At 37.4% G+C, this 26,805-nt stretch overlaps 1 protein-coding gene across 8 annotated transcripts in view; it reads left to right on the top strand.

The window, feature by feature from the left end:
- CSNK1G1 (casein kinase 1 gamma 1) overlaps positions 1-26,805 on the top strand; it is a 186,633-nt gene that overhangs the window by 97,615 nt on the left and 62,213 nt on the right. For all 8 annotated transcript variants that reach the window (XR_006887481.1, XM_046653440.1, XM_046653435.1 and 5 more), the window contains one exon: positions 5,271-5,340. Coding sequence is in view for 7 of the 8 variants with exons in the window: in XM_046653440.1 (XP_046509396.1) it covers positions 5,271-5,340 (70 nt within the window). In the remaining variant the exon portion in view is untranslated. The remainder of the gene's footprint in view (positions 1-5,270; positions 5,341-26,805) is intronic.

Raw genomic sequence — 26,805 nt, 5'->3', positions numbered from 1 at the left:
TTCTTTATCTTATATTTAAAAGTGATACAAAAGTATTTCTGGTCATATGAAATGTTTCATAAGGCTAGTTTTTATGAAACTGTAAATGTTTGTCCTCCTAGTAAATCCTAGTAAGTTTCCCAGAATTTCCAGGTAGTTTGGGGGCCTTATAATTGGAAGGCAGAGGAGTTAATGTTTGAAGGAAGGATCTTGTTAGAATTGAATGCTGTTCTTTTCTAATAAATTGTACTTACCACATCCACACCTGCTCTGTGGTTGGTCGCTTCCTCTCATTCAGCTTGTCAGTTTATAAAGGGGTTAGGGTTGTCTGGTGAAGAACTGACAGTTATCAGATTCGTTTTTCTACAAAGAAGTTGACAGGGAGCAAGACTTACAGAAGGTAGTTGCTAGGGAACAAGTATTTTCTTCTGTCTGTTGACTTGGAACTCTTGATGGAGAAATGGGAGCAGGAAGAGAGGTAATGCATGTTAACAATGCAGGCCAAATGTTTTCTCTGAATATCAAAGGATTAACCTTATCTTTTTACTTAGAGGAATTTATTCTGTAAAAGTGTTCTTTAGCTCATCTCCTTTTTAACTTTTTCTCTTTTACTACTTTGGTGAGTTGAAATCATTTTGATTCTTCAGGACTAGTAACAGTAAGAAGAAGCCCCTAAAATACTTTATTTGTTATTGTCGCTTTATTAATCAAGACTTCTTTTGAGGGTTTCTGTTAGGGGCAATTCTGTCTGTCTAGATTTCTGCTTCCAAGTTTATACTAGTCAACGTATTTACATAACCTTGCATAACATATTGTTGTATTGAATGACCATTGCATTTCACTTACATTTTATTAAACTTTTATTCTACTTTATATAGCTGAGTTAAAGCTAAAAATAGACTTCATATCATCTAGTATGGTGTGTCTCAGTACCTCATTTCTCTTTCAAATAAATCTTAGATAAAGGCTTTTTGTAGGGTGACAGTCTTATCTGTGAGCCTCCTCTCTTGCTGTTGGGCTGTATTCTTTGTGGCAGTAACTGAGCTCTTTTCATTATAACGGTAAAATTTGCCTTAAGCATTACAGTCCTACAAGTTAGCAGTAATGCTGTCTGTTCAGGATTTCAGGCAGGCCTATGTATTCCAGAATAACTGTGACTCTGGCAAATAACCAGCTCTCTATGGAAATGTAATCAGCATCTGACACAGAAATATAGGGAAGCCCTGCTCGTACTGTTTCAGTTGTACTTTGTTTGGATCTTCATTGTGGGCTCTTGTTTCTTGGATTTCTAGGAACCTTTTTTAAAAATCATAGATAATGTGAACAGAATGTCATGAGCCCTTCCTTTACCTCTATCACCAAGATTTCTAGAGTTCTTTTTAGCAGAGGTTTTCTAACAATTGTAAAAAAAATAAAATAAATTCTGTCCATGCTGCTAATCTTGCTGCCTTCCACAAGCTGTAGACTGAGTGTTTGCAATGTCCTTTATCCTCAGTGCTTCCAGAAGAGCACCTTGAAGTTCCACTTGGCTGAACAGGCTACAACAATGTGCTGAAGGGGGTTGGCTGAGGGGTGTAAGTCCTTCCGTCTGCAGTGAAAAGCCCCTCCTATCTGAATATGTGTGATGTGTACATGCACTTTCAGCCCTGTAACTCTACAGAGTTTTGCTCTTTTTATTTGCTTAGTTACCTAAGATCAGATTGAATATTTCCTATTAAGATTTCTGGTATGAAGTTTGAGAGTATTATGTTTGAAGAAAGGTCTGTGGTTTTTTAATTCATTGCCCCTTGTGGTTTGTCAGAATCCAAAGGCTGTTACTCCAGAAAGAACACTCCTCTTTCTAGTGTTTAGATCAACCTCTGGTTCCATGTTGATTTGTCAACAATGTTTATGTTTGGTTCCTTGTGAATTATTAGTGATTTTGCTAAAGGACAAAGCCTATAATTGACTGCTTTGACGGTGATATAATAGTACATCTAAAACCAAATGAAGAGTCTCAGGAGCCCTCTCTATCTGAAGAGATTAATGAATAAGGAAGTGACTCTACAGTATAATTAGTATGTACTTTTATTTTGGACTGCAAAAATCTTGAGAAACTTGAAGTTCAGCTCTGATGATTACTGATTTTATAGTCAAAGAAGGACATGAGTTCTTTCATAGAACTCCTTACAGATATGAAATATTCCAGTCTGCCTGAGTTGATTTAGATATAACCTTCCTAGAAGCAGAGGGATAGACTAGATAACTTCAAGGAAACGTCTCAATTCTGTGACTTATGTATTCTATATCTTAAGAAAAACACAGAAAACTTCAACTGGGTTCAGGAAGAGCCTTCAAAGATGATCAAATAGTTAAAAAATAGGACCAATGAGGAAAGGGTAAAGGAATTGAAATTACTTCTTCTGAATAAAGAATGTTTAAGAAATGATTGAATAGTTTTGTTTTTTGAAGATAGCTTTTATGGTATTCACAAGTTATTGGGGAGCAATTTTATCTTGTTATTGAGGATATAAGAGAAATAGGCTCAAGTTTCAGTAGTGGAGATTTAAATTACATATAAAGACCTTCAAAACCATGAAATTTGTTAAACACCAGCATGAATTATCAAAAAGCTGTAGAATCTCCTTCCTTTGAGCCTATCTTAAAAATAGAACAAGTGGACTGGCCTGGTGGTGCAGTAGTTAAGTGCGCACGTTCTGCTTCTCGGCAGCTCAGGGTTCGCCGGTTTGGATCCCGGGTGTGGACCTGGCACTGCTTGGCATGCCATGTTGTGGTAGGCATCCCACATATAGAGTAGAGGAAGATGGGCACGGATGTTAGCTCAGGGCCAGGCTTCCTCAGCAAAAAGAGGAGAACTGGCTGTAGTTAGCTCAGGGCTAATCTTCCTCCAAAAGAAAAAAAAAAAAAACAAGTAACCATTCAGTGGGGGAAGGACTATCTTTTCAACAAATGGTGTTGGGAAAACTGGATATCCACCTGCGATGAAGTTGGACCTTACCTTACATCATATACAAAAATTAACTCAAAATGGGTCAAAGACCTAAACATAAGAGCTAAAACTATAAATCTCTTAGAAGAAAATTTAGGGGAAAAGCTTCATGACATTGAATTTGGCAGTGATTTTTTGGATATGACATGAAAAGCACAGGAAAGAAAACAAAGATAGGTAAGTTGAATTTTATCAACATTAAAAACTTTTGTGCACCACAGGACTCTGAACAGAATGAAAAGGCAACCCATGGAATGGGAGAAAATATTTGAAAATTATATATCTGATAAGGAATTGATACTTAGAATTTACCATTTTAACAGTTAAGTGTATAGTTCAGTGGCATTAAGTACATTGACGTTGTTGTGCAACCATGTCTACCTGCCATCTCCAGAACTTTTTCATATTCCTCAACTGAAATTCTGTACCCATTTCCTCCTCCCCCTAGCCCTTGGCAGCCACCGTTCAACTTTCTGTCTCTGAATTTGACTACCCTAGGTACCTCATATAAGTGGAGTCATGCAGTATTTGTCCTTTTGTGTCTGGCTTATTTTGCTTAGCATAGTGGTCTCAACATTCATCTATGTTGCAGCATGTGTCAGAATGTCTTTCCTTTTTACAACTGAATAATACTCCATGTATGTGAGAAACAAAATGTAACTACATTTTTTTCTTTTTTAAGATTGGCACCTGAGCTAACAACTCTTGCCAATCTTCTTTTTTATTGTTTCCTGCTTTTTCTCCCCAAATCCCCCCAGTACATAGTTGTATATTTTAGTTGTGGGTCCTTCTGGTTATGCCATGTGAGATGCCGCCTCAGCATGGCCCGATGAGCAGTGCCATGTCCACGCCCAGGATCCAAATTGGTCAAACATGGGGCAGCTAAAGTGGAGCGTGCGAACTTAACCACTTGGCCATGGGGCCGGCCCCTGTAACTCTACATTTTGTTTATCCATTCATTTGTTGATAGATACTTAGGTTGCTTCCAGCTTTTGACCATTGTGAATAATGATACTATGAACATGGGATACAAATATCAATTTGAGTCACTGCTTTCAGTTCTTCTGGGTACATATACAGAAGTGGAATTGCTGGATCATATGGTAATTCTATGTTTAATTTTTTTAGAAATTGCCATACTGTTTTCCACAGTAGCTGCACCATTTTACACTCCCACAAGTAATGCACAAGGGTTCCAATTTCTCCACATCCTCATCAACACTTATTGTCTGTGCTTTTGATAATAGCCATCCTGCTGAGCATGCAGATGTACCTTTTAGGGTAATGTTTGATTTTCTTGTTAACTAGTTGCTTAGTATAGCTGTTAGTTCAGAATAAATAACCAGCTAATACTTGATGTTTGATGTTTGGTGTAGAGCAAAGTGTGGTAGTTTGGCTGCTGTATCTCTGGGGTCTTTAGAAAACTCTATTTTTGAAAAATTGAACACCATATTGATTAAAGTTACATATTTTAATTGCACTTACAATCTTTAATTCTTTTAAGTATAAAAATGAATATGCATAAGAATGTTCCTACAGCATTACTCATAATATTGAAAACTGAAAACAGTCCAAATGTCCAAAAATTGTGGTGTGTATGTGTACAGACATACAGGGGAATGCTACAGCCATTAAAAACAATATACAGCTATACTCATTGCCATGGAAAGGTGTTATCATCACGCTGTTGAATTTAAAGGCAAATTACAAAACAGCAAAGTATGATCTATTTATTTAAAATATATTTTTGAGTCTATATTATATAGAAATATATGTATAAATAAATATTTGGAAGGACATTCACCAAAATATTAATATTGATTCTCTTTTAAATGATAGAATCTCAGATTATTTTTACTTTCTTCCTAGTTTTTATACATTTTAAATTTTCTTTCTGAGCATGTATTATTTTTCTAAAAATAATAAAACTGTTTACCACCCAAAATTCCGAATAAAACAAGCAGGAAATACATGCTGGTATATAATTAAAAGGTTTGGCATCTGATTTCCTAGTAGGAGAATACATTTCAGGAGAATACTTCATGGTGAGGACACTATTCTTGAATGATAGCTCATACAGAGTATTTTTATTTAAATATCCATGGAAGGGATTGTATGTAATTCAGCTTCATCCTCCCCAGGCTGTGCTTTCAAAGAGAAATTGTGGTAAGAAAATGTTATCATATATGGATATCATCTCTAAAATATTAAGTGGTCTTAGCCCTGGTTTACTCTGAAAACCTAGGAATGGAAGAATCCTATTTATCTACATCTGATCATAATTTCTCTTCTTGGGTTTCAGGAACTAATAAAATCACGTGCTCCACAGCTTCATTTAGAGTACCGGTTTTATAAACAGCTTGGCAGTACAGGTAAGTCAATCTCTTCTCTCCATTTACTTAGAAGATAGCTTAGCTGAAAGCCCAAAAATATGCAAATTGTCTTGTCTACTTTACCATTTTTACCACACCATGTATTTCCCCTGCTTGCTGGATAGGTAAGTAAACATAGCCAACCAAAAAGCTCCTTGCTCTCTGGCTCCTGGAGGGACAGTTGAGTTGATTAGGGATCTGTGAGGCCATGACTGTGCCCACTGACCAACCTTTGAATGCTTTCACCCCCCTGAAATACACATGGTATGGAGTTTTGTTTTTTGGTAGTTTATTTATTCTCTTTCAATTTCTTTGTGTATACTAAAAGAAAAGAGATGGGGTTGGTAATTTGCAAGCTTTATTTTAACCACATTGAGACTATATATCTGTTTTAAAGACATACTAAAATATACATGCTGAAATATATAACACTGTCATTTTATCTGTTGTTCTCTTTAATTTGGAAGCTCTGTGTAATTGTAATAACCTTGACCTTTGAGAGTTTTTAAAAGTTGTTTATAATTTTTAAAAACTTGCCTATTTTTTACTTTTCTAAAAGCTCTCATTTCTGAAATATCTTACTGGCTTCCAGAAAAATATCTTAATTAAGCAAATGTTACCAGCCCTAAGGAGGTTGTACCTATTACCTCTTGCAGAAGATGGAATCCTTCAATGCTAGTTTCATCATTTAACATTAGTAGACATTGTTCTGCTTTATGCCTTCACTGTGACAGTTTTATGTGACTGACTGAAACATGGTTTCTATTTCAAGTACCACTATTGAAGGCACTATTGAAGGAATTTGACTTTCGTGTCCTAGAATATATAGAATTATGTAAGAGCCACTGGGTGTTACTCAAGTTGTTTTATACCCTGACTATGGCAATAATCAGCCATAGTCATAACCTAGGGAGGTCACGATGGGCATTTGTCCTTCACTGAATCTAGCATGACTTCTTGCTTGGAGTAGCCTCTTAGTGTATGTCTGTTCATTGATTGTGTCCTTAAATGTGGAGTGTTCCTGGTGTAGGATTTAAGATTGGCAACAGAGTTCACAGGATGTATTTATAACTTGAGGCTTGTCTTCCGGTAACTAAACTTTAAAGTTGGCTGTTATGTTGTTCCTGGTTTCACAAATTTCGGGGTAATAATTATCACAGATCACTTATGATAAACAGGTTTGTGCATGTCTCACAACTCTAAGGTACACATAAAAACATGCTAGATCCAGCCAAACTTAGATGTTTGAATGGGCCTGAGGAAAGTGACCAGGCCATTTTGCAGGATTTCCTCTGTAAGCCCTTCCAAATGCAGTCATGTGCTGCATAATGAGGTTTCTGTATAATAACGGGACACATATACGACAGTGGTCCCATAAGACCTTCGCATAGCACAAGATGTGCAGGTAGAAGGCAGTGATATTGATGATTCTGACCCTGCGTAGGCCTAGGCCAATGTGTGTTTGTGTCTTAGTTTTTAACAAAAAAAGTTTAAAAAGTAAAAAATAAAGTTTAAAAAATAGAAGAAAGCTTTATAGAATAAGGATATAAAGAAAGAAAATATTTTCATACAGTTGTACAATACATTTGTGTTTTAAGTTGTGTTATTACAAGAGTCAAAGTTTAAAAAATTTTAAAGTTTATAAAGCGAAAAAGTCATGGTAAGCTAGGGTTAATTTGTTACTGAAGGAAGAAAAATATTTTTTTAATAAATTGAGTATAGCCTAAGTGTACAGTGTTTATGAGATCTGTGCCCTGGATCAGAACCTGTGAACCCCAAACCGCCGAAGCAGAGTGCACAAACTTAACCACTACGCCACCAGGCCAGCCCCAAATATTGACTGTTTTTTAGCTGTAATTGCATATCTCCTCCCACTCCCCACAGTCTTATTGTGATAAGACTATAAGCTCTTGCACCTTGAGAGCAAGGCTTCTGCCACCTTCACCTTTGTGTCTCAGTTGTGTTCTCAATGCCCAACATAGTTTTTTCACATAGTAGGCACTTGGGAAGAAATTTGGTGATAGAAAGAAGTTAGGAAGAATTTATAACGTGATTTTTTTTAGATTTTTGCCAAGCTATTAATAGAAATATTCCCTAGGGATGGCCAAAAAAGCAAATTTATTTTGAAAGTAGGTCAGTTGACAAAAAAGTAGACAAGATTTCACTACGTCTCATTATAAAGGTGAGCGTGAACACTAGAGCTTGTTTCTAACTACAACATGAGCATTCTCTCCCTATTTTTCTAGAGTGAGTTCCCAGCTGCAAAAGTGACTTATCGCTAGTTAATGTTTGAGCAGCCAGAGCACATATGCCACTCTCTGCAGAACCAAGGTGATGTGCCATTGTAAATAAATAACCTTTCATGCCAAGGCACACAATGACCAAAATAATGCAATCATTGTTTTTGCTCACTAGTGCTGTATCTGTCATTATTCAGCACAGGCCAGTTATTTGCAAAATATTTGGTTATCATGACAAGGAATACTTAAAAAAATAAAAGCCCATTGTTACTTAGGTTTGTTCAAGGAATTAGTGCTTATAAAGTATAAATGGATGAAATTTTGATGGAGAAATGAGTGATTGTGAATTTAAAGAATAGTGCTATTGCTATTGTGACCAAAGCTTGAGACTTTAAATTCCTAAAAAAGGGACTTTTGTGGTAGCTCGGAACTATGACCATTTCTTCCATAAGTACCCAGGTCTTAATCATTACCTTGGGTTTTTGATGCCCATATTGCCCTGACCATATGATCTGGAAATTCATTCCATTTCTCTACTCATGTGGAGATAGAACAAAAATGGTAGCGCTGGATCATTGTGAACATGGTTTAAGTTGTAGCTCTTCCTGATTGTGCCTTTTTTTCCTTGTTTAATCTCTAACTCCTTCCCTTCCATCCCACTCTGTTCTCTGGTGGGCAGTCACACTTCAAGCTTTGTTTGCTGATTATAGCTTTGCCATCAAGAATTTCAAAACCTGATTACTTACTATGAGAGTTGAAATCTCCAGATAATCAAGGGGGACTTGAAGGCCTTAAAACTTGAGAATGAGGATCTTGATCTTCCTAATAACTATGATTTTTTTTTCGTTTATTGTAGAAACCAAATTATAAAATATTAAAGGATTTTCTTTTTCCTGAGGAAGATTCACCCTGAGCTAACGTCTGCTGCCAATCTTCTTGCTTTTTTTTTTGTCCTTCAAGTAATTTTATTGGGCTTATAATAATGATTTATAACATTGTGTAATTTCGAGTGTACATTATTGTTTATCAATTCCTGAATACACTTTATCATGTTTATCCCAGTAATCTAATTTTTATCCATCACTGTACATATGTGCCCTTTTGTCCCTTTTGCCCACCCCTCAACCCCTTTCCCCTCTGGTAACCACTAATATGTTCTCTTTATCCATGTATTTTTTATCTTCCACATATGAGTAAAATCATGTAGTATTTATATTTCTCTCTTTGGCTTATTTCACTTAACGTCATACCCTCAAGATCCATCCATGTTGTTGCAAATCGGACAATTTTGTCTTTTTTTATGGCTGAGTAGTATTCCATTGTGTATATATATATACCACATCTTCTTTCTCCATTCATCAGTTGATGGGCACTTGGGTTGCTTCAACTTCTTGGCTATTGTGAATAATGCTGCAGTGAACATAGGGGTGCATAAATCTCTGGATCATTGATTTCAAGTTCTTTGGATAAATACCCAGTAGTGGAATAGCTGGATAATATGGTATTTCTATTTTTAATTTTTTGAGAAATCTCCATACTGTTTTCCATAGTAGTTGCACCAGTTTGCATTCCCACCAGAAGTGTATGAGCATTTCCCTTTTCTCTACATCCTCTCCATTTGTTCTTTTTTGTCTTGGTAATTATAGCCATTCTGACTGGTGTAAGGTGATATCACATTGTAGTTTTGAATTGCATTTCCCTAATAGTGATGTTGAACATCATTTCATGTGTCTGTTGGCCATCTGTATATCTTCCTTGGAAAAATGTCTGTTCATATCCTCTGCCCATTATTTGATCAGGTTTTGTTGTTGTTGTTGAGTTGCATGAGTTCTTTATATATTTTGGAGATCAACCCCTTGTCTGATAAATGATCTGCAAATATTTTTTCCCAACTGGTGGGTTGTCTTTCCATTTTGTTCCTGGTTTCCTTTGCTTACAGAAGGTTTTTAGTCTGATGTAGTCCCATTTGTTAACTTCTTCATCTGTTTCCCTTGCCCAAGTAGACATGGTATTTGGAAAGATGTTGCTAAGACCAATGTCAAAGCGTGTACTGCCTATGTTTTCTTCTAGGAGTTTTATGCTTTCAGGTCTTACCTTCAAGTCTTTAATCCATTTAGAGTTAATTTTTGTGTATGGTGCAAGATAATGGTCTACGTTCATTCTTTTGCATGTGGCTGTCCAGTTTTCCCAATGCCGTTTATTGAAGACTTTCCTTTCCTCATTGTATGTTCTTGGCTCCTTTGTCAAAGATTAGCTGTCCATAGATGTGTGTTTTTATTTCTGGCCTTTCAGTTCTCATCCATTGATCTGTTTGTCTGTTTTTCTGCCAGGACCATGCTGTTTTGATTACTGTAGCTTTGTAGTATGTTTTGAGTCAGGGATTTTGATGCCTCCAGCTTTGTTCTTTTTTTTCAGGATTGCTTTGGCTATCTGGAGTCTTTTGTTGTTCCATATAAATTTTAGGATTCTTTGTTCTATTTCTGTGAATGTCATTGGGATTCTGCTTGGGATTGCATTGAATCTGTAGATTGCTTTAGGTAGTGTGGACATTTTAACTATGTTTATTCTTCCAACCCATAAATGTGGAATATCTTTCCATTTCTTTATGTCTTCTTCAATTTTTTTCAGTAATGTCTTATAGTATTCAGTGTATAGATCTTTCACCTGTTTGGTTAAGTTTATTCCTAGGTATTTTATTTTTGTTGTGGTTATAAATGAGATTATATTCTTGATTTCTCTTTCTGCTAGTTCATTGTTAGTGTACAGGAATGCAACTGATTTTTTAAAATTGGTTTTGTACCCTGAAACTTTGCTGTAGTTGTTGATTATTTCTAATAGTTTTCTGGTGGATTCTTCAGGGTTTTCTATATATAGTATCATGTCATATGCAAATAGCGAAAGTTTCACTTCTTCCTTTCCAATTTGGATTCCTTTTATTTCTTTTTCTTGCCTGATTGCTCTGGCCAACACCTTCGGTATTATGTTCAATAGGAGTGGCGAGAGTGGGCACCCTTGTCTTGTTCCTGTTCTCAGAGGGATGGCTTTCAGTTTTTCACCATTAACTATGATGTTGGCTGTGTGTTTGTCATATATGGCCTTTATTATGTTGAGGTACTTTCCTTCTATACCCATTTTATTGAGAGTCTTTATCATAAATGAGTGTTGGATCTTGTCAAATACTTTCTCTGTATCTATTGAGATGGTCATGGGATTCTTACTCCTCATTTTGTTAATGTGATGTATCAAATTGATTGATTTGCACATGTTGAATCATCCCTGCATCCCTGGAATAAGTCCCTCTTGATCGTGGTGTGCGATCCTTTTAATGTACTGCTGTATTTGGTTTGCCTACATTTTGTGGAGGATTTTTGCATCTAACTTCATCAGTGATACTGGGCTGTAGTTTTCCTTCGTTGTGTTATTCTTGTCTGGTTTTGGTATCAGGGTAATGTTGACATCATGGAATGTGTTAGGAAGCATTCCATCATCTTCAATTTTTTGAAATAGTTTGAGAAGGATAGGTACTAAATCTTCTTTGAATGTTTGGTAGAATTCTCCAGACAAGCCATCTAGTCCTGGACTTTTGTCTTTTGGGAGGTTTTCAATTGCTGTTTCAATCTCTGTACTTGTGATTGGTCTGTTCAGATTGTCTGTTTATTCTTGATTCAGTTTTGGGAGGTTGTGTGAGTCTAGGAATTCATCCATTTCTTCTAGGTTATTGAATTTGTGGGCATATAGTTTTTTGTAGTATTCTCTTACAGTCCTTTGTGTTTCTGCAGTATCTGTTGTAATTTCTCCTCTTTCATTTCTGACTTTATTTCTTTGAGTTTTCTCTCTTTTTTTCTTGGTGAGTCTGGCTCAGGGCTTGTCAGTTTTGGTTGTCTTCCCAAAGAACCATCTCTTAGTTTCATTAATCCTTTCTTCTGTTTTTTTAGTCTCTATTTCATTTATTTCTGCTCAGATTTTTATTGTTTCCTTCCTTCTGCTCACTTTGGGTTCTGTTCTTCTTTTTCTAGCTCTGTTAGGTGCATTTTAAGATTACTTATTTGATATTTTTCTTGCTTATGGAGGTGGGCCTTTATTGCTATGAATTTCCCTCTTATGACCACTTTTGCTGCATCACATAAGAATTGGTATGTTTTCATTTTCACTTGTCTCTGGGTATTTTTTAATTTCTACATTTTTATCCTCTAGAAGACTCATTCTTTCCTCCATAAGATCCATTCTATTTCCTAATGATTGTAGATTATTTTTTATTTCATTAATTGTATTTTTCATATCCAGAATTTCTGCTTGATTTTCTTTTTATAGTTTCAGGCTCTTTGGTGAAGAGATTAATTTTATTGCTGAGCTCCTTGAATTATCTTTCTGTGTTTTCTTGTAAGTCGTTGAGCTTCCTTATGACAGCTATTTTGAATTCTCTATCACTTAGGTTGTAAATTTCTTTGTCTTCAGGGTTGGTTTCTGGAGAATTGTCACTTTCCTTCTGGTCTGAATTGTTGCTGTAGTTTCTTATGGTATTTGACGAACTAATCTTTTGTCGGGGCATTTGTGGTAGTCTTAGGATGCAGATTCCACATGTTACTGCTAGGTGGAAGCAGGGGTGTAGTTTCTGGCCCCACCCCATCTGCTGGAGGCTGTGGGAGTACTATAGGGGCTTGTCCCAGCCTGGGGTGCCTTCAGGCACTTGTGTGAACTATGCTTGGCAGTGGGGCTTCCTCTCTGGGACCCAGGCTAGGGCCACTCCTTGGAGGCACAGGGGTATTGTGGGCTCTCCCTCCTCGCCAGTAGAGTGATCACGAGCACAAGCTAAGGGTTACCACTGCCTCCTCCGATGGTCACCTTGGTGTGTGTTCCCACTTTCGAGGTGCTTGCACCAGGCTGGAAAGCATTCATGTGCATTCACAGTGCTACTGGGGGAGACCAGGGCATGCTCACCTATCTCTGCCACTTCCCAGGGGACCAGTCCATCCACCCTCAAGTGTATAGCTGCGTGTGTCTCTCAAGCATCCTGTTGTGTTGTGAGTGCCACTATGAAACCTTCCTGGGAGTCACCTAAAACATTGGATAAAGAAGTGGGGTCCTAAATTAGCTGAGCCCGGGACCACTCTTCACAGGGGTACAGGTTGTTCATTACACAGAGACACCCAGCCCAGGAAGCAGGTAGAGGCCAAAATCTGGTCTGTGCTTTGCCATCACACGTGTGTGCTGGGGTGGGGCTGCATGGGCCTGGAGGGGTACTTCTCCCAATTTGCACAATGATGTCATGGGCTAGTGGCAGCTTGACTCGGAAAAACTTGATTTGACAGAGATCCCACTGAATTCCCATTGGTCAGTGAATGTCCATTCAGTTGTAGTTCAAAAGGAGGAGAGACAAAGGGAATAGCTCATTTTGCCACGTTGCTGACGTCACCTCAGTCTTCCTCATTGTTTGCTTGAGGAAGATAGCCCTTAGCTAACATCTGTGCCAGTCTTCCTCTATTTTGTATGTGGTTTGCCGTCACAGCATGGCTGATGAGTGGTGTGGGTCTCCACTCGTGATCCAAACACAGGCCACTGAAGTGGAGCATGCCAAACTTAACCACGACACCATGAGGCCAGCCCCATTACAGGATATTTTGAAAGGAAATGATGATCCATGCTCTTACCACCCTAACTCACCTACATTTCATTTGAATATTTTTCTCCTTTTTATATGCAGACATATTTAATAGTTAATCTCAGTTCACATGCATCTGCATGTCTTCTTTCACTTAACATTTAACATTTGTCATGAGGCTGCAGAGTCTTCATGTTTCTAATCATTGTATAGTATCCTATCAGCTTCACAGACTATAATTTAGGCACACGTTTTGTGTTGTTAGACATATAGATTTTTTTTATTTGAAGAAATCATTTCCCCTATTGATATTCTGGTACCTAGGTATTATAACCCAAAACTTTTCTTTCATATGTTCTCCCATTTACTCCCCATATGAATGATTGTGATTTTCATATGTTTAAAGAGCTAGTAAGTGGTAGATTAGGTTCATTCCAAATGATTCTAGAACAAAAATTATTGAAAGAAATTACAGGAAGATAAATTTTGGCTTTGTATAATAATTAGAACAGTATGAAAGTAATCTAAATGTCATCAGGATGGATCTAGCTAAATAAATGATGATAGATTTATACTATGGCATTAACTATCAAAAAGAAGGTGGATGGGGCAACCCAGTGGCATATAGTGGTTAAGTTTGTGTGCTCTTCTTTGGTGGCCCAGAGTTCGGGAGATCAGATCCCAGGCTCAGACCTACACAATGCTCATTAAGCCATGCTGTGGTGGCGTCCCACAGAGAAAAAAATGGAGGAGGAGCCAGCCTGGTGGTGTAGCGGTTAAGTTCACGTGTTCCACTTCAGCAGCCCAGGGTTCACCTGTTCAGATCCTGGATGTGGACCTATGCACCACTTATCAAGCCATGCTGTGGCAGATGTCCCACATATAAAGTAGAGGAAGATGGGTAGGATGTTAGCTCAGGGCCAGTCTTCCTCAGCAAGGAGAGGAGGATTGGTGGTGTATGGCAGCTCAAGGCTAATATTCCTCAACAAAAAAAACGAAAGAAAGAAATGGAGGAAGATTGTCACAGAATGTTAGGTCAGGGCCAATCTTTCTCATACCCAAAAAAGAAAGTAGAGCCCTATGTACTAATATGGAAAGATGCCCCAATGTATTTTTAAGTGAAAAAGTTTGTAAAACAGTATAGCATGATTGTATTTGTGTAGTACAAAAAGTACTTAAATAAAGATATGTCCTTGTAAGCATAAAAAAAATCTGCGTGGGTATACAAAATATTTAATAATGCTTATCTTTAAAGCATAAGATTAGAAATGGGAAGCAGTGACACTCTAAAAGTTTTCACTTTATTTCTTTAATACTGTTTGCATTTTTTGCCCTGACCATGTATTATTATTACTATAACTAATTTTTTAAAAGACTGCAGCAGTGGACGTATGGTCTCTCTCCTACCTCTTCCATTACCAAGGCAACCTGTTTCTGTCCCCATATATCCTCAGCCATGCTTTAACAGTTTCAGGCATAAGTTCAACAAATGATGATAAACCTTATTTCATTTCTATCCCAACACCTTCTTGTAGGAAGAAACAAAGCAAATCGTTGACTAGAATAAGCTGTCTTATGCAATAGGATTTCCTGTCTCTTAGGGGGAGGGCAGTTTTCAGGCAGAAGTTGTACAGTTTTGCATTCTGGATGTTGTGAGGGAGATGTGTGCGCTGGGTAGAAAGTTAGAATATGTGACCTTTTAAGACCTACTTGAATCTAAGATTATATAAAAAACTCTTCAAGACCACATGTTACTGTACAAGAAACATCCTGGTGCAGATATTTATACTTGGTATCTTCTACAGTTTCAGAAGACGTAAACTTATTTTTTAGAAGTTGGGTTATAAATATAACCCTGGTTAGGATGGACATCCAATGGTCAGTGAAGCAAAATGGAAACATTATCTAGTGTTCTCACATAATTGAATGGCGGGCATAGGGGAGATTTTTATTTGCAAATTATGGTTCAAATTATTGAGCCTGAAATTGCTGGAGAATTTCCCAACTTATTCCAAAGAAAAGCAATATTTTTTAGATGTGAAACTTTGCAACTTATGTAATGACTCTAAAAAATTATTGTTATTCTTTCCTCACTGTTGGAAAGTCAAAGTTTTAGATTTTCTCCTGTGACTAAACCAAATACATTCCAGTTTTGTCTTATTTTTGCTTCATTCCTTCTTATATCACTGTGTTTTGATTTCTCACAGCACAAAGGGCTTTGCCATTGAACACAATTATGCTTTTCTTTTCAGATGTAGTTTCTATAGATTGTTCTGAGTACACAAGATTAGGAGTCAGGGACTTAAAGATTGACTCTGGATTCCTTGGAACTTGCTTGCCCTCCTGGTAGCTTTAGTATTGTTTGGTACAGTGGGCCAGCTTCATAAGATAGAACAGCGGTATTTAATTATGGTAAGTAAGGCTGTAAGCCTTGCAATCAGCAGATGAAAGCACCCTGTGAGTTGTAACCATCTTTCTTATCATTTTCATGAGTCATCTCTGTTGTGTTAATTGTCTTATAGTCACCATGGGTTAAGTTCCAATCTTATTTTCCTTATATGGGAATGTTTTCAGATTTTCCTATGCTCTCAGGGTCCTTTTACTTAGGAGAGTATATACATTGTCAATTGAAAATTTTTCCAGCCCACAAATCTTTTTTCTAGTACACCTCTCACTTTTGCTTGTATTGTAATATACAGGAACAGGACTTGGTGGATGACAGGTTTGGGGCGGAGATAAGCAAAACGAGTTGCCTAAACATATAGGAGGCCTAAACATAGGAGAGGGATAGTATGAGCATGAAGGTTTGTAGCTAGATTTGGGGCTGGCCACATGATAAGGGTTTGGTATATGTCTGGTAATTAAATAAAAGATGAGTAAACCAAAACCAAGCACGCAGCTGAAGTGGCAAGAGAGAGGGAGGGAGAGGGAATGAATCAGCAAGGGCAGGAACAAATGAAAGAGGCTGGTGGGGCAGGGAGGAATAGGCACATGGCAAGGAAAAAGGACCCTAGATAGAGAAATGAGAATGCAAACAGGTAAAATATGGTGGAGGCCTCTGACTTAGCCAGAAGGAGCTGTAAAGTTGCCTTCTATTACTGTTCTGAGTTAACTGTTTCTTAGGAACAGTGGTTTTGAACAAGAGCTTTGCCTTTTTTGAAGTGAGGTAATAATAGTTTATAACATTTTGAAATTTCAGTTGTACATTATTATTTGTCACTCACCATATAAATGTGCCCCTTCACCCCTTGTGCCCAGCCCCAACCCCCTTCCTCTCTGATAACCACTGAACTGTTCTCTTCATCCATGTGTTACTTTATCTTCCACGAGTGAAATCACACGGTGTTTGTCTTTCTTTCTCTAGCTTTTCTCACTTAACATAATACTCTCGAGGTCCATCCATGTTGTTGTGAATGGCATGATTTTGTCTTTTTTTATGGCTGCGTTGGTCGATTCTATATATATATATATATATGCCATATCTTCTGTATCCAATCATCAGTCAGTGGGCACTTGGGTTGCTTCCACATCTTGGCTATTGTGAATAATGCTGCAGTAAACATAGGGATGCCTAAGTCTCTTTGAATTGTTGATTTCATGTTCTTTTGATAAATACCCAGTAGTGGGATAGCTGCATCATATGTATTTGTGTTTTTAGTTTTTTGAGAAGTCTCCATACTGTTTTCCATAGTGGCTGCACCAGTTTGCATTCCCACCAGCAGTGTAAGGTTCCCTTTTCTCCACATCCTCTCCAATATTTGTTATTTTTTGTCTTGGTGATTATAGCCATTCTAATGGGTATAAGGTCATACCTTAGTGTAGTTTAGATTTGCATTTCCCTGTTGATAATGATGTTAAACATCTTTTCCTATGCCTGTTGGCCATCTGTATATCTTCTTTAGAAAAATGTCTGTTCACATCCTCTGCCCATTTTTTGATTGGGTTTTTTTGTTGTCATTGAGTTGTGTGAGTGCTTTATATATTTTGGAGATTAACCCTTTGTCAGATGTATGATTTGCAAATATTTTCGCCCAGCTGGTGGGTTGTCTTTTCATTTTGTTCCTGGTTTCGTTTGCCTTGCAGAAACTCTTTAGTCTGATTCCACTTCTTTATGTTTTCTTTCGTTTCCCTTGTCCAAGTAGACATGGGATTCAAAAAGATCCTTCTAAGATCGATGTCAAAGAGTATTGCCTGTATTTTCTTCTGGGAGTCTTATGGTTTCAGGTCTCACCTTCAACTCTTTGATCCATTTAGACTTTATTTTTGTGGATGGTGTGAGATAATGGTCTACTTTCATTCTTTTGCATGTGGCTGTCCTGTTTTTCCAACACCGTTTATTGAAGAGACTTTCCTTTCTCCATTGTATGTTCTTAGCTCCTTTGTCGAAGATTAGCTGTCCATCGATGTGTTTGTTTATTTCTGGATTTTCCATTCTGTTCCATTGATCTGTGTATGTTTTTTTGTGCTCATACCATGCTGTTTTGAGTAATATACCTTTGTACTATATTTCGCATCTAGGGATTGTGATGCCTCCAGCTTTGTTCTTTTTTTCAGGGTTGCTTCAGCTATTTGGGGTCTTTTGTTGCCCCATATGAATTTTAGGATTCTTTGTTCTACTTTCATGAGGAATGTCATTGGGATTCTGATCGGAATTGCATTGAATCTGTAGATTACTTTAAGTAGTAGGGATATTTTAACTATGTTTATTCTTCCAATCCGTGAGCATGGAATATCTTTCCCTTTCTTTATGTCATCATTGATTTCTTTCAGTAATGTCTTATAGTTTTGTTTGTTTAGGTCTTTCACCTCCTTGGTTAAATTTATTCCTAGATATTGTATTATTTTTGTTGCGATTGTAAATGGGATTCTAGAGTTCTCTTTCTGTTATTTTGTTATTAGAATATAGAAATGCAACTGATTTTTTTAAGTTGATTTTGTACCCTGCAACTTTGCCATATTTGTTGATTATTTCTAATAGTTTTCCAAGGGATTCTTTAGGATTTTCTATATATAAAATCATGTCATCTGCAAACAGCAAGAGTTTCACTTGTTCTTTGCCTATTTGGACTCCTTTTATTTCTTTTTCTTGCCTAATTGCTCTGGCCAAAACCTCCAGTACTGTGTAGAATAAGAGTGGCAAGAATGGACACACTTGTCTTGTTCCTGTTCTCTGAGGGATGGCTTTCAGTGTTTCACTGTTGACTGTGAAGCTGGCTGTGGGTTTGTCATATATGGCCTTTATTATGTTGAGGTACTTTCCTTCTATATCCATTGTACTGAGAGTTTTTATCATAAATGGATGTTGGATGTTGTCAAATGCTTTCTCTGAGTCTATTGAGATGACCATGTGGTTTTTATTCCTCATTTGTTAAGGTGTATCACGTTGATTGATTTCTGGATATTGAACCATCTCTGTGTCCCTCATATAAATCCCACGTGATCACGGTGTATGATCTCTTTAATGTATTGCTGTATTCGGGTTGCCAATATTTTGTTGGGGATTTTTGCATCCATGCCTATCAGTGATATCAGCCTGTAATTTTCCTTCTTTGGGTTGCCCTTGTCTATCTTTGGGATCAGGGTGATGTTGGCCTTGTAGAATGTTTTAGGAAGTGTGTTCCATCTTCCTCAACTTTTTGGAATAGTTTGAGGATAGATATTAAATCTTCTTTGAATATTTGGTAGAATTCTCCTGAGAAGTCATCTGGCCCTGGACTTCTGTTTTTTGGGAGGTTTTGGATTACTGTTTCAATCTCTTTACTTGTGATTGGTCTATTCAGATTCTCTGTTTCTTCTTCAGTTTTGGGAGGTTGTATGAGTCTAAAAAGAAATGTATCCATTTCTTTTCAATTGTCCAATTTGTTGGCATATACTTTTTCATAGTATTCTCTTATATCTTTTGTATCTCTGTGGCATCCGTTGTAATTTCTCCTGTTTCATTTCTAATTTTATTTATTTGAGCCTTCTGTCTTTTTTTCTTAGTGGGTCTGACTAAGGGTTTGTCAGTTTTCTTTGTCTTCTCAAAGAACCCTCTGTTTGTTTCATTGATACTTTCTACTGTTTTTGTTTGTTTCGATTTCATTTATTTCTGCCCTAATTTTTATGATTTCCCTTCTTCTTCTGGCTTTGGGCTTTTTTTGTTCTTCTTTTTCTAATTGTATTAGATGCAGTTTAAGATTGCTTATTTGAGGGCCAGCCCTGTAATGCAGCAGTTAGGTTTGCACTTTCCGCTTCAGTGGCCCGAGGTTCACCAGTTTTGATCCAAGGTGCAGACATGGCACCGCTTGGCAAGCCATGCTGTGATAGGTGTCCCACATATAAAAAGTAGAGGAAGAGGGCATGGATGTTAGCTGAGGGCCAGTCTTCCTTAGCAAAAAGAGGAGGATTGGCAGCAGGTGTTAGCTCAGGGCTAATCTTCCTCAAAAAAATAAAAATAAAATAGAAATAAAGATTGCTTATTTGATATTTTTCTTGTTTGTTAAGATGGGCCTGTAGGGCTATGAATTTCCTTCTTATGACCACTTTTGCTGCATCCCATATGAGTTGATATTGTGTATTTTCATTCTCATTTGTCTCCAATTTTTTTTTATTTCTCCTTTAATTTCTTCAGTGATCCATTAGTTGTTCAGTAGCATGTTGTTTAGATTCCACGTTTGTCGCTTTCCCAGCTTTTTTCTTGTAGTTGATTTCTAGTTTCATATCATAATGGCCAGAAAAGTTACTTGATATGATTTCAGTCTTCTTACATTTATTGAGGTGTGCCTTGTTTCCCAACATATGATCTATCTTTGAGAATGTTCGTTGTGCACTTGAGAAGAATGTGTGTCTGTGCATTTTGGATGGAGCATTCTCTATATATCTATTTAGTGCATTTGGTCTAGCTTTTCATTTAAATCCACTATTTCCTTGTTGATTCTCTGTCTGGATGATCTATCCATTGATGTAAGTGGGATAAGTTCCCCTACTATTATTGTGGTGTTGTTAATATCTCCTTTTAGGTTTGTTAGTAGTTGCTGTATGTACTTTGGTGCTCCTGTGTTAGGTGCGTATATATTCACAAGTGTTATGTCTTCTTAGTGGAGTGTCCCTTTTATTGTTATACTGCCCCTTTTTGTCTCTCATTACCTGTTTTGTCTTGAACTCTACTTTTTCTGATATAAGTATGGCAACACCTGCTTTCTTTTGTTTGTCATTAGCTTGGAGTATGTCTTCGATCCCTTCACACTGAGCCTGTGTTTGTCTTTAGAACTGAGATGTGTTTCCTGGTGGGAGCATATTGTTAGGTCTTGTTTGTTAATCCATCCTGCCACTCTGTGTCTTTTGATTGGAGAATTCAATCCATTTACATTTAGAGTGATTATTTACATATGAGGGATTATTTCTGCCATTTTATTGCTTGTTTTCCAGTTCTTCTACTTGCCCTTGTTTCTCGCCCTGTGTATTTCAGGCTACCAGTTCAGTTTGGTAGTTCTCTTGTGATGGTTTTCTTAGTTTTCTCTGTGTTTATCATTTGTGTCTCTGTTCTGATTCTTTGCTTAGGGGTTACCATGAGGTTTGTATAAAAAGTCTCGTAGATGAGGGGCTGGCCCCATGGCCAAGTGGTTAAGTTCGCGCGCTCCGCTGCAGGCGGCCCAGTGTTTCGTTGGTTCGAATCCTGGACGCGGACATGGCACTGCTCATCAGACCACACTGAGCCAGCGTCCCACATGCCACAACTAGAAGGACCCACAACGAAGAATGCACAGCTATGTACCGGGGGGCTTTGGGGAGAAAAAGGAAAAAATAAAATCTTAGAAAAAAAAAAAAAGTCTCGTAGATGAGATAGTCCATTTTCTGATTGCTTCTTATTTCCGTGGACTATGCTGTTTCAATCCCTTTCCTCTTCCCCTTTTAAGTTATTATTGTCACAACTTATTCCACCTTGTATTGTGAGTTTGTGGTTAAAGTGACAAGATTATATTTATTTTTTGTGTTTTCCTTCATTTATCTTTAATGTTATAATTGTCTGCTAACCTGTTCTGATAGACAGCTGCAATTTTCTGATTTTGTCTATATATTTATCTCCTTGCTCAAGGCTTTTTTTTTTTTTATTGAGTTATTGATAGGGTACAATCTTGTGAACTTTCAATTGTACATTAACGTTTGTCAGTCATGTTGTAGGTGCACCACTTCACCCTTTGTGCCCACCCCCCACCCCACCTTTCCCCTGGTATCCACTAAACTGTTGTTAGTCCATAATTTTAAATTCCTCATATGAGTGGAGTCATACCAGATTATCTTTCTCTCGCTGGCTTATTTCACTTAGCATAATTCTCTCAAGGTCCATCCATGTTATTGCAAATGGAATGATTTTGTTCTGTTTTGCAGCTGAGTAGTATTCCATTGTATATATGTACCACATCTTCTTTATCCATTCGTCTGTTGCTGGACACTTAGGTTGCTTCCACGTCTTGGCTATTGTAAACAGTGCTGCAATAAACATAGGGGTGCATAGGACTTTTGGGATTGCTGACTTCAAGCTCTTTGGATAAATACCCAGTAGTGGGATGACTGGATCATATGGTAGTTGTATTTTTAATTTTTTGAGGAATCTCGATACTGTTTTCCATAGTGGCTGCACGAGTTTGCATTCCCACCAGCAGTGTATGAGGGTTCCTTTTTCTCCACAACCTCTCCAACATTTGTTGCTATTAGTTTTAGATATTTTTGTCATTCTAACGGGTGTAAGGTGATATCTTAGTGTAGTTTTGATTTGCATTTCCCTGATGATCAGCGATGATGAGCATCTTTTCATGTGCCTATTGGCCATCAGTATATCTTCTTTGGAGAAATGTCTGTTCATGTCTCCAGCCCATTTTTTGATTGGGTTGTTTGATGTTTTGTTGTTGAGTTGCGAGAGTTCTTTATATATTAAGGATATTAAGCCTTTGTCAGATATATGACTTGCAAATATTTTTTCCCAGTTAGTGGATTGTTTTTTTGTTTCAATCTTGTTTTCATTTGCCTTGAAGAAGCTCTTTAATCTGATGAAGTCCCATTTGTTTATTCATTCTATTGTTTCCCTTCTCTGAGAAGGCATGGTGTCCGAAAAGATCCTTTTAATACTGATGTCAAAGAGTGTACTGCCTACGTTTTCTTCCAGAAGCCTTATGGTTTCAGGTCTCACCTTTAGGTCTTTAATCCATTTTGAGTTTATTTTGGTGAATGGTGAAAAAGAATGGTCAATTTTCATTCTTTTACATGTGGCTTTCCAGTTTTCCCAGCACCATTTGTTGAAAAGACTTTCTTTTCTCCATTGTATGCCCTCAGCTCCTTTGTCAAAGATAAGCTGTCCATAGATGTATGGTTTTATTTCTGGGCTTTCAATTCTGTTCCATTGATCTATGCACCTGTTTTTGTACCAGTACCATGCTGTTTTGATTACTGTAGCTTTGTAGTATGTTTTGAAGTCAGGGATTGTGATGCCTCCCGTTTTGTTCTTTTTTCTCAGGATTGCTTTAGAAATTCGGGGTCTTTTGTTGCCCCATATGAATTTTAGGATTCTTTGTTCTAGTTCTGTAAAGAATGTCATTGGGATTCTGATGGGGATGGCGTTGAATCTGTAGATTGCTTTAGGTAGAACGAACATTTTAACTATGTTTATTCTTCCAATCCATGTACATGGAATGTCTTTCCATCTCCTTATGTCGTCATCCACTTCTCTCAGAAAGGCCTTGTAATTTTCATTATATAGGTCCTTCACTTCCTTAGTTAAATTTACCCCAAGGTATTTTATTCTTTTTGTTGAGATTGTGAATGGTATTGTATTCTTGAGTTCTTTTTCTGTTGGTTCATTACTGGAGTATAGAAATGCTACTGATTTACGCAAATTGATTTTATACCCTGCAACTTTGCTGTAGTTGTTGATTACTTCTGAGAGTTTTCCAATGGATTCTTTGGGGTTTTCTATATATAAGATCATGTCGTCTGCAAACAGCAAGAGTTTCACTTCTTCCCTCCCTATTTGGATTCCTTTTATTCCTTTTTCTTGCCTGATTGCTCTGGCCAGGACCTCCAGTACTATGTTAAATAAGAGTGGTGATAGAGGGCATCCTTGTCTCGTTCCTGTTTTCAGGGGGATGGCGTTCAGTTTTTGCCCATTGAGTATGATGTTGGCTATGGGTTTGTCATATATGGCCTTTATTATGTTGAGGTAGTTTCCTTCTATGCCCATTTTGTTCAGAGTTTTTATCATAAATGGCTGTTGGATCTTGTCAAATGCCTTCTCTGCAGCTATTGAGATGATCATGTGGTTTTTATTCCTCAGTTTGTTGATGTGGTGTTTCACGTTGATTGATTTGCGGATGTTCAACCATCCCTGTGTCCCTGGTATGAATCCCACCTGATCCTGATGTATGATTCTTTTGATGAATTGCTGAATTCTGGTTGCCAGAATTTTGTTTAGAATTTTTGCATCTATGTTCATCAGTGATATTGGCCTGTAGTTCTCTTTTTTCATGGTATCCTTGTCAGGTTTTGGTATCAGCGTGATGTTGGCCTCATAGAATGTGTTAGGAAGTGTTCCATCTTCCCTAATTTTTTGGAATAGCTTGAAAAGTATAGGTATTAAATCCTCTTTGAAAGTTGGTAGAATTCCCCAGGAAAGCCATCTAGTCCTGGGGTTTTATTCTTTGGGATGTTTTTGACTGCTGTTTCAATCTCTTTCCTTGTGATTGGTCTGTTCAAATTGTCTGCCTCTTCTTGAGTGAGCTTTGGGAGATTGTAGGAGTGCAAGAATTTATCCATGTCCTCTAGGTTATCCATTCTGTTGGCATATAGTTTTTTGTAGTATTCTCTTAAAATCTGTTGTATTTCTGCAGAGTCTGTTGTTATTTCTCCTCGCTCATTTCTGATTTTGTTTATTTGAGCTTTCTCCCTTTTTTTCTTTGTAAGTCTGTCTAGTGGTTTGTCAATTTTATTTATCTTCTCAAAAAACCAGCTCTTTGTCTCATTGATCCTTTCTACTGCCTTTTTCGTTTCAATAGTATTTATTTCTGCTCTGATTTTTATTATTTCTCTCCTTCTGCTGACTTTGGGCTTCATTTGTTCTTTTTTCTCTAGTTCAGTTAGGTGTGCTTTAAGGTTGCTTATTTGGGATTTTTCTTGTTTGTTAAGATGTGCCTGTATTGCGATGAATTTTCCTCTTAATACAGCTTTTGCTGTATCCCATATGAGTTTGTATGGCATGCTATCATTTTCATTTGTTTCCAGGTATTTTTTGATTTTTTCTTTAATTTCTTCAGTGATCCATTGCTTGTTCAGTAGTGTGTTGTTTAGTCTCCACATCTTTGTGCCTTTCTCAGCTTTTTTCTTGTAATTAATTTCTAGCCTTATAGCACTATGATCGGAGAAGATGCTTGTTATTATTTCAATTTTTTTAAATTTGTAGAGGCTTGCCTTGTTTCCCAACATATGGTCTATCCTTGAGAATGTTCCATGTGCACTTGAGAAGAATGTATATTCAGCTCTTTCATGGTGGAGTGATCTATATATGTCTATTAAGTCCAATTGTTTTAGTTTTTCATTTAGCTCCACTATTTCCTTGTTGATTTTCTGTCTGGATGATCTGTCCATTGATGTGAGCGGGGTGTTGAGGTCCCCTACTATTATTGTGTTGTTTTTGACATCTTCCTTTAGATCTGTTAATAGTTGCTTTATGAATCTTGGTGCTCCTGTGTTGGGTTCATAGATATTTATAAGCGTTATTTCTTCTTGATGAAGTGTCCCTTTGATCATTATATATTGTCCCTCTGTGTCTCTCTTTACCTGCCTTATTTTGAAGTCCACTTGGTCTGATATGAGAATTGCAACAGCCGCCTTTTTTTCCATGCTATTTGCTTGAAGTATTGTCCTCCACCCCTTCATCCTGAGTCTGTGTTTGTCCTTGGGGCTGAGGTGTGTTTCCTGGAGGCAACAAATTGTTGGATCGTGTTCTTTAATCCATTTTGCCACTCTGTGTCTTTTTATTGGAGAGTTCAATCCATTTACCTTGAGAGTGATTATTGATGCATGTGGACTTAATGCTGTCCGTCTTTCGCTCGTTATCTTGTTTTCCTGCGTTTCTTTTCCTGTGTGCTTTAGACTACCCATTTAATACTGCAATTTCTTGTGCTGGGTTTCTTAGATTTTTCCTTATTTATGATTTGTCGCTCTGTTCTGTACTTTATTTTAGTGTCTACCTTGAAGTTTGTATTTAGAATCTCGTGTATAATATAGTCTATTCTCTGGTGGTCTCTTACCTACTTGACCAATACTGATTTAGACCCTTTGCTCTTCCCCTCCTAAATAATTATTTTCATTTTTTATTCCAACTTGTCTTATTCATTTGTAGTTAGAGTGCTAAGATTGCCCTTGTTTTGGTAGTTTCCTTATTTTTACCCTAATGCTATAATTGAATATTTGCTATCCTGTTCTGGATCTATCCATCAGTCTCCCTAGTCTGTGGATTGTGTCCCCTTTCTCCCTTTTTTCCTTTTTCAAGTGTGAGAGCCTTCTTGAGGATTTCTTGTAATGGAGGGCTTTTAGTTACAAATTCCCTTAACTTTTGTTTGTCTGGAAAAGATTTAATTTCTCCCTCATATCTGAAGGAAATTGTTGCCGGATAGAGTATTCTTGGCTGAAGGCTTTTATCCTTTAAAGCTTTGAATATATCACTCCATTCTCTCCTAGCTTGTAGGGTTTCTGTAGAGAAATCCGCTGACAGTCTGATAGGGGCTCCTTTATAGGTTATTCTCTTTTTTTCCTTACTTCCCTGAGTATTCTCTCCTTATCATTCCTATTTGCCAACTTTACTACTATGTGCCTTGGGGTAGCTCTTTTTACATTGACAAATGTAGGAGATCTTAAACCCTCCTCTACACACATTTCTCCGTTGATCCCTAGATTTGGGAAGTTCTCTTCAATAATTTCGTTAAGCACACTTTCTACTCCATTTTCTTTTTCCATATTCTCGGAAATTCCTATGATCCTTATGTTCTTACTCCTCATTGAATCCATTATCTCTCGGAGATTTTCCTCATTTTTTTTAATTCTTAGTTCTCTTCCTCTGTCTGGCGCCATTCAGCCTGTCTGTCCTCGATTATGCTAATTTTCTCCTCTATGTTGTCTACACGGGCATTCAGGGAATCCGTATTCTGTTTTATCTGGTCCATTGTGTTTTTCATCTCAAGTAATTCTGTTTGATTCTTCTGTATGATTTCAATCTCTTTTGTGAAGTAACTCCAGAACTTGGCTGGTTTCTCTATCTTTCTCTCTACCTCAGTCAGTTTTTTGATTATAGCTGCTCTGAATTCATTATCACTTAGTTTACCTAATTCCAAGTCCTCAGGACTTAATTCTGTGTTTTTATTGTTTTCCTTCTGGTCTGGAGCTTTTATAAATTGCTGGATGGTAGAGGAGCGGTTTTTTCTCATGGTGGTAGAATTTAGTTGCAGTTACAGCTTGTTGCCACTAGATGGGGGTTGAGAGCGGCGTGTTATGAGCTCTCCGCCTTGGGGCAAGATGGCTGCGCCCACTGGCTTTGCTTTGGGGGAGGGGCTGTTACTCACACGTGCTGGTCTGGGTTCACATCAGTTCTGTTCTCTGGTC

The sequence above is a fragment of the Equus quagga genome, chromosome 2 (genome assembly GCF_021613505.1).
Source record: "Equus quagga isolate Etosha38 chromosome 2, UCLA_HA_Equagga_1.0, whole genome shotgun sequence".
NCBI classification, from domain to species: Eukaryota; Metazoa; Chordata; class Mammalia; order Perissodactyla; family Equidae; genus Equus; species Equus quagga.
This window is presented reverse-complemented; position numbering and strand designations above follow the sequence as displayed.